The sequence below is a fragment of the Taurulus bubalis genome (assembly GCF_910589615.1).
Source record: "Taurulus bubalis genome assembly, chromosome: 3".
Classification (NCBI taxonomy): Eukaryota; Metazoa; Chordata; class Actinopteri; order Perciformes; family Cottidae; genus Taurulus; species Taurulus bubalis.
Window position 1 is genome coordinate 25,859,304 of NC_136591.1, and position 13,480 is coordinate 25,872,783.

General features: G+C 41.8%; 2 protein-coding genes across 2 annotated transcripts; one reads left to right on the top strand and one right to left on the bottom strand.

The window, feature by feature from the left end:
- Positions 1–1,684: 1,684 nt before the first annotated feature.
- parp1 (poly (ADP-ribose) polymerase 1) lies at positions 1,685–12,930 on the top strand (the record flags this gene model as incomplete). Its single annotated transcript, XM_079216123.1, has 23 exons — positions 1,685–1,807; positions 2,653–2,815; positions 3,553–3,668; positions 3,811–4,025; positions 5,973–6,063; positions 6,254–6,370; positions 6,527–6,703; positions 6,890–7,052; positions 7,291–7,431; positions 7,556–7,795; positions 7,939–8,004; positions 8,091–8,223; positions 8,473–8,668; positions 8,768–8,896; positions 9,078–9,161; positions 9,264–9,386; positions 9,495–9,623; positions 9,771–9,869; positions 10,016–10,168; positions 10,342–10,469; positions 10,580–10,641; positions 11,357–11,471; positions 12,168–12,930. The coding sequence occupies 23 exons, from the start codon at positions 1,685–1,687 to the stop codon at positions 12,247–12,249; spliced, it is 3,045 nt and encodes a 1,014-aa protein (XP_079072249.1). The 3' UTR covers positions 12,250–12,930.
- adorb1a (adenosine receptor B1a) lies at positions 4,089–5,204 on the bottom strand (the record flags this gene model as incomplete). The annotated part of the gene is made up of 1 exon (XM_079215113.1): positions 4,089–5,204. The coding sequence occupies one exon, from the start codon at positions 5,202–5,204 to the stop codon at positions 4,089–4,091; it is 1,116 nt and encodes a 371-aa protein (XP_079071239.1).
- Positions 12,931–13,480: the final 550 nt, after the last annotated feature.

Here is a 13,480-nt window from a genome sequence, read left to right on the forward strand (position 1 = left end):
ATCCTGCTCACACATAAATGTATTAATAGTAACTCAATACAACAATATCAAATGATATAACATCGACGGGCCATTCTACTTTTACGTCTTTCACCACTGAATTAAGATGACATTTTAAAAGCCTTTATTTATCCCATAATGTGCAATATGATGATGATAATAATAACAATAAGTGTTATTACATCACTATTATTATTATTATTATTATACTGTAAAACACAATATGATGCACGTTATACAATCGCATTTAAACTATCTGTAAGGGTATATGACATGAACTTCTTCTAAAAGGTTGCACACATCGATCCCTACTTAAATTTACACCAGGCAATAAATAACCCTTTGATGTCCTGACAAACGCTTTTCATGTGGGCTCATCCAAGCTCTTCAGCAGAGCTTCCTCTGTTCACTCTAAAGTATTTCTCATGGTATCAACGATGAACACGAACGAGCTCCCCATTCTCTGGACTCGATTACTTCTGGCTGCAAATCGCGCGCGTATTCTGTGGCCAACTCCTTAATCGTATACTGAAAAGATGCATCACTCGGTAGTTGGAAAATGGGCTCGTTTGTTAACCTTAAGACATGTACAGAAGAATAAACCCACAATACTGCAAATATCAACTCATCTGGCGTCTGATGGACACAAGAAGCCAACTTTCAGACATATTTAACTTATATTTGATGTTAGATTTTCAGGAAATGTTCTCTCTTTTAATGCTGTTTCAGTGTTTCACTATACTAACACGTACGGGAATCCATCTGAAATTAATGTACTATATTTTGTGTTATATTTATTGTCTGAAAACAAATAAATTAATATATATATATTTTGTTTGAATAGTATGCCATCATAAACCACCATGGTTGCACAACAACATTGCTATTATGATGTATATCAGTAGTTTGTAGCTGGTTTTAAGTATTTTAAGGAAAGTTAAGTTATGACAAGAAAAAGTAAAGTCTCAAGTCTTTGAGGTCCAGCCCAGGTTAAATCACACAATTGAAATCAGCAAAAGGTTATAAGGTTTCTGACTGAATGACCATAACAAATTATTTCAGAGTTGCGTTACTCTTGTTGCTTTTTACATAACAAAGACCTTTCAATGCATAGACATGACATAAACTGTTCTTTCTTTATGTCTGTCTGTTGCTGTCTAATTTAGGGTTTCTTTATTGTTTTGTGGGTTTTCAAGGTCCAAATTCAAGATTTTGTCATCATGTCAGGTCTCAAGTCATCAAGAAGTGTGCATCTCAAGTCTTAAATCTAGTCTGCTGCAGTTTGTGTGCAGGGTACCAATCCACATCTGGCTGGGACGCATTACTGCCTACAACTGAACCTTGTTGATCGGTAGATACTATGCCCCAGTGGACTAATTTACAATAGAGCCTGAAACCTTAGACCCAGGTTTCATAAAACTCCTCAAAGCCTTGATTAAATGTAGATGTTTGGTGGTAATCTCATCCATATTTACAGAGCTGCTGCTGCTTTCTCCCTCGAAAGGTTTTGGTATCAGTAAACAGAGACAGAGTGAGAGCTCTTCGCTCGCGTCTCATCTCTGTGATGCCGTGCATGCACGCGGGCTTCCCTTCTCTGAGCGTTGATTGTGGCCCCTTGTCATCAGCTGGAAGTTAGCCTCACAGTCACTTCATTTCATTTTTTTTGCAATAATATTAAACTAGTATGGCGGAGTCTCAAGAGGACAAGCTGTACAAAGCGGAATATGCCAAAAGCGGCCGCGCATCGTGCAAGAAATGCAAGGAAAACATAGCGAAAGACTCGCTGAGGATGGCCATCATGGTGCAGGTAACGTGACGACGTCTGGAGTCGGTTCACCCGAAGAAGCATGCTCTCTAGCTCACAGCCACACCGCGAGCGTTTCTGAACAAGCCGGTTTGTTCTGCGAATGTAGTGAATGATTATGAGTTGACGAGAGAATGCAAATATGCAGTTTACAGTGTGGTTTGTGTTGTGTTAGGTTAGGCCCTCGTTAGCATTTACATGGCTGTCATTGTCTGTCGAGTCTTGCTCACAAAGAGCCGCTGAGCCGTCTTAAGGTCGGACTCCTGCAATCTTGCAACCATGCATCCTGCTATTCATGAAAGTTAGTTTAATTTGTGTTTGTTTTTTTTTGCAGCTTGAGGGTTATTCCTAAAGACGACAACTGCTCAATGTCCGCATGACCATGTACCTCAGAGGCCAAAATCACAACAGCATTATTAATACGTTGCAAAGTCTGCCTGCTGCCCCACAGAGAATTAATTAACTTAAGAGGTTCAGGAAGTTTATTCATGGACTGTGGAGCAGCTCCAAAACCTCAATCGCTTGACTTTCAATATTACAAGTCCAGCTAAGTCAGCATGGGCACGTGTTCATCACGTTATTGCCTATTGCATTTTAATGAGTGGCTATAAGTCATTTAATAAAAAAAAAAAGCCAATTAGTAGTAGTTTATTCTGTCACCCTTGCCATACAAGTGCCCAGCCCACCTGGACCTACAATATGCCAAAAAAATAGCATTGCTGGATGGTGAAACGTTTGTATATATATTTTACGTTACAACAAAGAAGTGTGTATTCTCCCCACAAACTGTCACACAAGATAATCACTGGTTGATTTTGAACGTATTGTGTTTGGTCTTTGTCCGGCAGTCCCCCATGTTTGATGGGAAAGTCCCCCACTGGCACCACTTCTCTTGCTTCTGGCTGCGAGCAGCGGCTCAGTCCACTGCGGATATTGCTGGGTATTCTGACCTCCGCTGGGACGACCAGGAGAAGGTCAAAAAGGCCATTGAAAGTGGCGGTGCAGTAGGAGGTCAGTTCTCCACTTTTTATCATTTAGCATATATTTTAATGGGTTCTTGAAATATTACATTTCCACACACAACATGTATGAACTGTAGTCACAGTGTGGCTTCACGTAGATGGTTTAATGTCTTCTCAGGCCTCTGGCTCTTTAGTTGAGCAGCTGACATCATCTTTTCCTTCATCATCCTTTTCTTTTTTCCCTCAGTGGTTTAGTTAAACATTGTTCTGTCAAATAGGTGTGCGGATCACCATACATATTTTCAGTGACGCAGTGAAAACATTGTGCCATCAGTTATTAGCAGTTAGAAAAATAAATTAAACACTTCTGTAGATTATATTATACAATCTATGTGCAATTAGTGCTGGGGATGTGTTAAAATGAATACTCTGTTGATATATTTGTCCTGGTAAATATATATATCCTCAGAAATCTTGCATACATTTGCATAATATACGCTAAACTTTATTACATCTGTCATAAACATACAGATACATACATGACATTTTACCTCTGCATTCAACCCAGTTTAAACATTTTAGGAGCAGTGGGCTTCTCTGGGTTCAGTGGCTCAGGGACCCTTTGACATACGGACAGAAGACTGTTAAAGCACAACCCGCTCTCCCCATCTGAGCCACAGCCACCCCATTATTAACAATCTAAATATAAAAAATGATAAAGTAATATATTTCACTTGATTATTCTTTGTACTTGGTAAGTAAAATGTGATACCTTCCTTCTTGCAGGAAAAGGGGACCAGAAGAGTGGCGCTAAAGGACAGAAGACACTGAATGACTTTGCGGTTGAATATGCCAAGTCGAACCGCAGCACATGCAAAGGCTGTGATCAAAAAATAGAAAAGGTTAGCAGCTACTTCTATTTAAAGGAAAACTGTTACAAAGGCTTAAATTTGATTCCAATGACACTATGTACTAGAATCAGGTAAGTTTGATCAAAGTGGGATTGTTCCATTGGGTTTCAGAGTCTATGATTCTCTCTTTTAGGATCAGATCCGTGTATCCAAGAAATCTGTGGACGCAGAGAAGCCCCAGCTGGGTCTGATCGACCGCTGGTACCACACAGCGTGTTTTGTGAGCGGAAGGGAGGAACTAGTCTTCAAGCCCGAATACAGCGCCGCCCAACTGAAGGGTTTCAATGCACTACGGGCAGAAGACAAGGAGGAACTTAAGAAGAGGCTCCCTGTTGTCAAAACTGAAGGGTGAGTCCAAAAAGAAGGGATAATATAATTTTGTGCAGGTTTGGTGACACAGTGTTCAGTGTTTCAGCGCTGGTGTACAGCCGCCCCCTCTCTATCATCCCCGCTGACTGCATTTAAAGCCTCTCTCGCTCCCGCCTTCCTGCAGCACATGAAAATGGCCTTGAAGGTGTCTCTGTAAGCTGTCATGGTGTATGCATACAGAAAAGGGTTGACAGCAGAGTTGGCATGTGACAGAATGATGGCGGTGAGAAGCAGCTCCAGCGGCACAGGGCAGTGTGGGCAAAGAAGCAGGAAGCAGTTGATTATGTGCAGGGGGATCCAGCAGCTGGTGAAGAGGAAAAGAACCAAGAAAAGCGAAGTGGCAGTCTTCATCTCTCGGCGCATGCTGGCTGCAGCCCTCATCTGTCCCTCCTCTCTGCCACTTTGCTCCGAGGCGATGCGCTTCACCTGCCCTTTGACTGTGACAAAGATTTTGGCGTAGATGAGAAACATGATCACCAAGGGTGTCAGCACGCATGCAAAGAAGTTGAAATAGACCATGTAGGTCATGTCCACCACCAAGACAAAGAAACAGTGGTCTGAATCCACTGGCGTCTTGTGCCAGCCCATCAGAGGCACAAGCCCGATGAGAAAGGCCAGCAGCCACGTGGTCAGGATCACGAACACGGCGTTACGAGGCGTCATCACGACCTGGTAGCGGAAGGGCATGAATATGGCCACGTAGCGCTCAACAGCCACCGCCAGCAAGCTGAAGATGGAGCTCTGGGTGAACATGATCAAAACACTCAGCATAAGCAGACACAAGTAGAGATTGTGACGTGGTAAACCAATGTCGGTGAGGATGGCGCAGGGAATGGCAATCATGCCCACGCAGACGTCCGCGACTGCCAGCGAGACCAGGAAGTAGTTGGTGACCGTGCGTAACTTGTGGTTGAGGCCCACGGCAGCGCAGACCAGCAGATTGCCGATTATGGAGAGTACGGCGATGACAAGCTCAGCCGCCATGTACGCCACATTCGGGGAAATCACCAGTTCAGCAGGCGGCGAAAGGGAGGAGGTGGTATTGGAGGATGGAGTTGAGGAGATCTGTAAAGGCTGAAGGAAAGGAGGAGATGAACGGGATGAGTTTATCGTTTGGTAGAAAGTGTAGAGGTTCAACAGTGCAGTGGTGTTCTCCATGGTTGTCCCTAAAGAAAGAAATAAGATTCAAGTTAGTCAAGCTTAACTGCAATGAAATACAAGAAAGCAAACTCCAGTTACTCACCAATCTACTGCAGGATATCTCTTCTAAAAACTAAACTAAAGTGTTATTACTCATTAAACAACAGAGTATGTCATCATATTCTGACTTCAGCCATCCTGATAATGCACACACTAGTCCTCACATTAAACATCCTTTCCACACTTCTGTTTGAACAAATCTGAAGAATGCTTATTTATAGAAGTCCCTTCCTCCCTCTTGGCATCATCAGTTGTCTGATAAGGGATGTTTGTCTTGTTTTTTTGCACTACAAAGGATCAGACGGAGACCGACTGCAACTGGATGGTCATTAACTGATGTGTGTGTGTGTGTGTGTGTGTGTGTGTGTGTGTGTGTGTGTGTGTGTGTGTCTGTCTGTCTGTCTGTCTGGTCTCATGGGGAGGCTAATGAATATTTCTTGTCAGGGCAGAGTGGATGATATCAGCATTGACACCTGGGATTGTGGAGACATGTACCTGCTTGTGTGTGTCTATTAACTGATGGGGCCCTAATTAATTTCCCCTAATGAATAAAGGTGTCAGACTCAGGCTTGTTTGTTCCCGTATCCCTTTTGGCCTCATTTAGGAAGTTAATTTGGATGTTTGTTTTTTCATCCTCTTCTTTTTTTTGTCCATGCTGAATCCTTAAAAAAATAAAACAACAAAAGTTTTGAATCAACTTTTTGGAACTTCTGTTTGCTCTTCCAGGAAGCGTCCAACGGATGAGGTGGATGGAGCATCAAAGAAACAAAAGAAAGAGGAAGAGGATGAGAAGAAGAAGCTGGACGAGCGGCTGAAGGTACCTTTTCCTCAATTGTATTTCCTACTTTGCAGAAAACATCCCATTCTGTTTGGTGGCCATGTTTTTAATGTGTGTGTGTGTGTGTGTGTGTGTGTGTGTGTGTGTGTGTGTGTGTGTGTGTGTGTGTGTGTGTGTGTGTGTGTGTGTGTGTGTGTGTGTGTGTGTGGTCTTTTTCTTGCATCTGCAGAACCAAAGTCAGCTAATTTGGGGTATCAAGGACAAGCTGAAGAAATTTTGTTCAACCAATGATATGAAGGAGCTTCTGATTGCAAATGGCCAAGAAGTTCCCTCTGGAGAATCAAATGTAGGAGAGCCTCGTCTTATTTAACTCTCACTGTATTCAAGATTAAATTACAGCTGTGTATATAACATATAAACGACAAACTGTAGCCCCTGTAATACTTGATGCAATTGGAGTAGCTGGTCCATGTTGAGCACATCTGTGTTGTTTAACCGACAGGTGGTGGACTGCCTGGCTGATGGCATGGCTTTTGGTGCTCTTGAGGCCTGTACGGAGTGCAAGGGCCAGGTGGTGTTTAAGGTCGACGCTTATTACTGTACAGGGGACATCTCAGCCTGGACAAAGTGTGTGTTCAAGACCACAACACCCGTACGCAAAGACTGGGTCACGCCCAAGGTAGGTCACGTCATCTCAGGGCTCCTTTTGGTTCGTACAGGGTAGATATTTCATTGCGAAATCACCACCTATAGACTTGAGCAGCTGAGTTGTGATTGGAAATATGGGTATTTATTGTTCCTGGAGATTGAGCTAAATCTCTATCAATTACTTACTATTTGGAATATTTTGGCATTATCATTTTAGGAATTCCATGAAGTTCCTTTCCTGAAAAAATTCAAGTTCAAGCGACAGGACCGAGTTTACCCGAAGGAGGCTCCCACCCAAACTCTCACCAAAGCCAAAGCAGAACCCTTGGCGAGTGCATCCAGTGCCCCGACTGAGCGACTGCCAGAGGGAGCCCCAGCAGGTTAGTGAATACACCTGAAGGAGTTGCAGTATCCTGCAAATATTTTGTTACATAAAATGTATTTCGATTTTGTATACTCCCTGTATGCAGAGCCTGTGATTTGATTCAATCGATGCGTTGTAATGTGCACTTAAATCTTACAAAAAATACAAAGTAAGACAGCCATGGCTAGTGGAATTTGAACACCAAATAGCTAAAATAGTTATTGTTTTAATGTTTAATTTATTAAATCCCATAGATAAACCTCTTACTGGTATGAAGCTGTTTACTGTGGGCAAGCTGACCAAGAACAAGGATGATCTAAAGACTGCTGTGGAGGAGATGGGCGGAAAGATGTCCACCACCGCCAATAAGGCCTCTCTCTGCCTCAGCACCAAAAGTGAGTTACCAGTCAAACGTTGCAGAATTACCAATATGTGGGCCAGTGAGTGCCATCTCTGTAATATGTCCAACGTTTCTAACTTGCTGTCTGCATCCCACCTGCTTCCTCAATGTTTTCACAGAGGAGGTGGAGAAGATGAGTAAGAAAATGGAGGAAGCCAGGGACGCTGGCGTGCGTGTGGTCTCCGAGGATTTCCTCACAGACATCAAGTCGTCGGGTAAAGCCCTCCAGGAACTGGTCTCCCTGCACGCCATTTCACCCTGGGGTGCAGAGGTCAAGGTCGAGGCAAAAGCTTCGACTGTAGCCTCTAAGTCCGGAGCGTTGGCTACCAAGAGCACAGGCAGGGTGAAGGAGGAGGAAGGTAAAGAATATTTATTTAGCTGTTGTTAATATTTGTTGGATGTTTATCTAAATGTTTTAGAGGGGTGATTAATCTAAACTTGTGTTATAGTATTGGACTGAATTGGGGAATATTTATGAATAATTGCATCTCCATTATTGTAGGCGGTAGCAAATCCAAGAAGATGAAACTCACAGTCAAAGGAGGAGCTGCTGTGGATCCAGATTCAGGTGAATGAATGAGCACCCTGCATTGAAATACATATTTCTGTCCCTTTTTTGTCTTCTGACCTTGGCTGACTATTTTTATTTCCTAGGTTTGGAGAACAGCGCCCATGTGTTGGAGCAGAGCGGGAAGATGTACAGTGCTACGCTGGGCCTTGTGGACATTGTCAGAGGAACTAACTCCTACTATAAACTGCAGCTGCTGGAGGATGACGTGCAGAAACGGTCAGTGTGACTGAGGAAAATCATTTAACTTTCTTTTTTTGTTGTGCAGAGGTTATTCAAAGTTTGATATTAAACTAGTAATCACATACATTTCACTTAATGGGGTGTTTTGGCTTTCTTCTGGTAGTGCAGTAGAACTTTTTCATTTTTTCCCATCATTTTTCCATAATTGGAGGAATAGAAATTGTGTCAGAATAATCATTTTACCTAGACTGTCTCTTACATTGCCCATCTTTCCTCTATGCCCAGGTACTGGGTGTTCAGGTCATGGGGCAGAGTGGGCACTACCATTGGAGGCAACAAGTTGGACAAGTTTCACGACAAAAACTCTGCACAGGACAACTTCCTGGTTGTTTACAAAGAGAAAACAGGCAACGAGTGGAGCTGCTCCAACTTCACCAAATATCCCAATAAGTTCTACCCCCTGGAGATTGACTATGGACAGGTACATACATCAACACACTCAAAACCAGAAAAGACGTATCTGACCGCGTGTTTCTTTATGCATCTGACTGGGCTCCGCGGTGTTCATATTTCTTGACAGGACGAAGAAGCAGTGAAGAGGCTGACAGCCAGCGCCGGCACCAAGTCCAAGCTGGCCAAGCCCGTTCAGGAGCTGATCAAGATGATCTTTGATGTAGAGAGCATGAAGAAGGCCATGGTGGAGTTTGAGGTAAGACTCTTTTATTTAGTTTGTGCCATGTACATTTGAAATAAGAACCACATTAGAATAATCTAGGTTTCCATTTATTTATTTATGAATTACAGTGTAAAATACATTGTGCTAATCAATGCAACATCAAATCGTTTGTGTCCCACATATGTATATCTTATCGCTCTTGTACCGTCTTCAGATTGACCTCCAGAAGATGCCACTCGGAAAGCTGAGTAAGAGGCAGATCCAGAGCGCCTATTCTCTCCTCACTGACGTACAGCAGGTCAGCAACCAATCGCACTGTTTACCTCTCTGTTGGGAATTCTCTTCGTAGTCAGTCCCTGAATCTTTTTATTACTAAGTCGGTTGCTTTGTTTCATCATAGGCTGTGTCGGACAGTCAGGCTGAGGCCCAGATCCTGGATCTCTCCAATCGCTTCTACACCCTGATACCTCACGACTTCGGCATGAAGAAACCTCCACTGCTCAACAGCCTGGACTACATTCAAGTAAGGACACGAATACTGCATCTTACTGTATCCTACTGCACAATTCTCTCTTGCTTAATGGGCGGGGTATAAAAGCATCTCACAACATCCACATCAATCTCTGTTCAGGCTAAAGTTCAGATGTTGGACAACCTGTTGGACATTGAAGTGGCATACAGCCTGCTGAGAGGAGGGGCCCAGGACAACGAGAGCGATCCCATCGACATCAACTATGAGAAACTCAAAACCAAGATTGAGGTGAGTGGCGTAAATCCACGTTTTACTCTATGGACGGTTGTATTTTCCCTAATTTTTCTCTATGAGCAATATTCAGCATGGTCATTGTATGAAGAGATTATTATGTATGGCAAGATTACAGTATGCTGTATATTTGTTGTTTCGCAGGTTGTTGACAAGACTACAGATGAGGCTGAGATCATTATACAATATGTAAAGAACACTCACGCTGCTACACACAACACTTACACACTTGAAGTGCAAGAGGTAAGTCAACTGTTTCACAAACTTAATGTAATTATTCTACAGTATGTTTATTACTGTTTATATCTACTGTATGTACTTTTGCTGTCCATCATAAATTACAATCTCACTGCGTTCCCCCCCCCCCCCCCCCCCCCCCAATCTTTTAGATCTTCAAAATTGTTCGAGAGGGAGAGCGTGAACGGTTCCGTCCTTTCGAGGAGCTGCACAATCGGCAGCTTCTGTGGCACGGTTCTCGCGCTACCAACTACGCTGGTATAATGTCTCAGGGTCTTCGCATTGCCCCTCCAGAGGCCCCAGTGGTGAGTTTTTGTTTGTGGTTAGTTCAAGTTTGAGGGGAACCAAAGGGGAACCAAAAAGCAACAATGTAATACATTAACTTTCATAAATGCCTTTCAAATATTTTGTCATGTTTTTAGTATATTTTTCTCTATTTCAGTCCTGTTACATTGCCGTTTTGCTTAATTTTCTCTAGACTGGTTACATGTTCGGTAAAGGTGTGTACTTTGCCGACATGGTGTCCAAGAGTGCAAACTACTGTCACACCTCCCAGTCAGACCCTGTGGGCCTCCTACTGCTGGCCGAGGTTGCCCTCGGCAACATGTAAGTGCCTGTGTTCATTAAAAAAATAAAGTCTGAACATCAACCTTTTCATGTGCTTTAAAAACATGTGAGGATAATATAAATTAATGTCTTTTCTTTTTTTAATGCAGGCATGAATTGAAGAAGGCGTCCCACATTTCAAAATTACCGAAGGGCAAGCACAGTGTTAAAGGTCAGAAAGCTTTCGTCACTGCACATTTTAATTTGTTTGTCCATGGGCTGTTTGAGGAATGGTTTGGGATATACATATTTACTTAAAGGCACATGTGTGTAGAATTTGGTGGCTTCTAGCAATGAGATTGCAGATTGCAACCAACTGAGGACCTCTTAGTTCAATCCTCCCTTCTCAAGAATGTGGTAACGTAAGCCGCCGAGTGCAAAACCGCGGTAACGGCGTTCATTTCCCTCAGTGGCCATCCTTAACCGTAACAACACTAATTTAGGAGTAACAGAAGACAGACAGCAGCTGTCTGTACCACGTTCTGCACTCTGCAGCTTATATTACTGCAGTTTCAGTAGCGTGTTGGAGAACTACGGTGGCTTTCAGGTAAAGTCAAAACGTTATTGGCCCTCTCTTGAGACAGTTTTGTGTTTGTCTGCTCTGGGCTACTGTAGAATCTCCTCTAGCTATGAGCAGATATGCAGGGCTTATTCTAAGCTAACGGAAACACAATCATTCTTAGTTTCAAGTGATTATCCACTTATACTATTATGATATAATATTCATAGTTAGACATTTTATATTATATTATGATTATTATATTATATTATAACTTGTTTTGTTGAACATTGTCATTATCTTGGTAGGACATTTGGCAACTCAAGTGCCTCTTGTTAATAATACATAAAAGTTTTATTTTTATTCATTAACCTTTGTTTTCTTGCAGGTTTGGGCAGATCTGCTCCTGATCCAGGTGCATCTGTCACTTTGGATGGGGTGCAAGTGCCTGTGGGTAAAGGAGCCAACACTAACATTGATGACACAAGTCTCCTGTACAACGAGTATCCTTTAACACTGGTCACCTGCGTTATGGCTTTTACAATTATTTTTCCAAATGACCCCTTACCTTTCCTGTTTTGCAATATCATTATGTATTTAGTTGTTTATGTGTGCATAGTCAAAGACTTAGGCAGTACATGTTGTTTTTGACATTAATTAAACTGACTCAAGTTAAATTTATAATCACTAATTTGTACAGGTTTTGCTGTTTATTGCCAAGTTCACATAACTTGAAATTTAGCCTGAAATTAGACCGATGTTTCCAATCTAATGTCAAAATCAGATTGATCTTGGATGGCAGTTTTAAAGTGGTACCCAGCTAATCTTCTCTTTTAATGTGAGAAGGGTTGTTTTCTGACCACCTGATCATGATGTAGATCAATCTGTGGCACCACCAGGGTTATATACCAGGAAGAAATTAGTTATTTTGGCATAAACTAATGCATGAATCACTGACTTAGACTGACTGAATGTCTAAGACATGACAAGAATAACAACAAAGGTTTAAACCTCTCGAACCAAATTCCCTCACTAGATGTGAGATTTACTTCACAGGCCTGTTAATTCATGATTTCTTCCCTCGAATCATCTGTTTCCGTTCATCTCATGTCTGTAATTTGTATGAAATGTCCTCTTATTTCACGGAGTCGGTCATAATATTTGTAGTCTTTTGTTTTCCTAAACTGCTGCTCCTCCAGGTACATTGTGTATGATGTGGCCCAGATAAACATGAAGTATCTCCTGAAGATCAAGTTTAACTACCAGAATTCCCTGTGGTGAGAGAGGCTATGTCCAGACCCTCTTCAGTGAAAACAAACACCACTGTTGCCTCCAAATGCCTGGGCTTCATTCTCTGCAACAGAAAATATTTGGTAAAGGAGTGATGCTCAACCATGCTTTACAATGGTCAACGGACATCTCAAGACACTTTATTGCTTTTTCATCAGGTTTACTAGCTGGCAGTCTTCCTTAGTAACGCATTAGGTACTTAAATGCCTACTTCAGTTGCTCATAAGAGACAGAGAAATCACAGTTCATTATCGTGATTGAAGCAAGCGGTGCATACTACATGGAAATGTTCTGGTTTAGAAATGAGCATCAGAAAATGTTTGTAGTTTTCTGTCTCAGGTGGTTATCTTGAATTTGAGAAGGGTCGGTCTTCTTCATTCTTAATCAAGCCTTTAGTTAATTTCATGTTTAGTACTGCAACTTTAGAAGGGATTTTCTGCAGAGATGAACATTTTGTAGATTGTTGGATTCAAAGATACTGTACGAGGTTTGACATGTATATATTTGTTGTATTGCTTATCTCTCAAACTGTCTTCCATGCCGAAAAGGAAAAATGTGGTTTGCGTTTTCGCAAAGTATTCTGCAAAAGAAAGGACTGCCATGTTATGTAGTACACTTTTTCTTTGTGTTTTTCTCGCAGACCTCAAATACAATAAAATGTTTTCAAAATGTCATGCCTGCCTGTGTATGATTATTTTCTTCAACTGCATATTGGATACAATTTCAATTGTGGATTTGATTACAGTGTGGGAATAAATGTAAATTTGCATGTCAAGTTTTCAAAGTTATGAGATGCCGGATTTATTTTGTGTAGAGCTTTATCTTTTTTTCTCCATTAACCCTTAGGCAAGTCAGGGTCAGTATGATGCCAGATTTGGTAGGAAGTGTAAACATGAGAAACCCTAATACCACTACACAGAAATAGTATTTATTAACATGATATCCCATTTGAAAAAGGGTGACATATTTCATGAAAGGCCTTTTTTACCAGCTATGGGTTTCTATGTTTAATTCCGGTGGAAAACAACAATTTGCACCTAGAGGAGAATATTTTAATGTGAATAAAGCAATAATATACCTTTCCCAACAATGAATTACATTAAAGAAAAAGTAAATCTGTGACTAACTCAAGTGTTGTATGACAATGTAGGGATGCTGAGTGCTTATTCCCAGTTTTGCCTAAGAAACGGTTGTCCAAGAATCTCCCTTTACATCTTGTCCA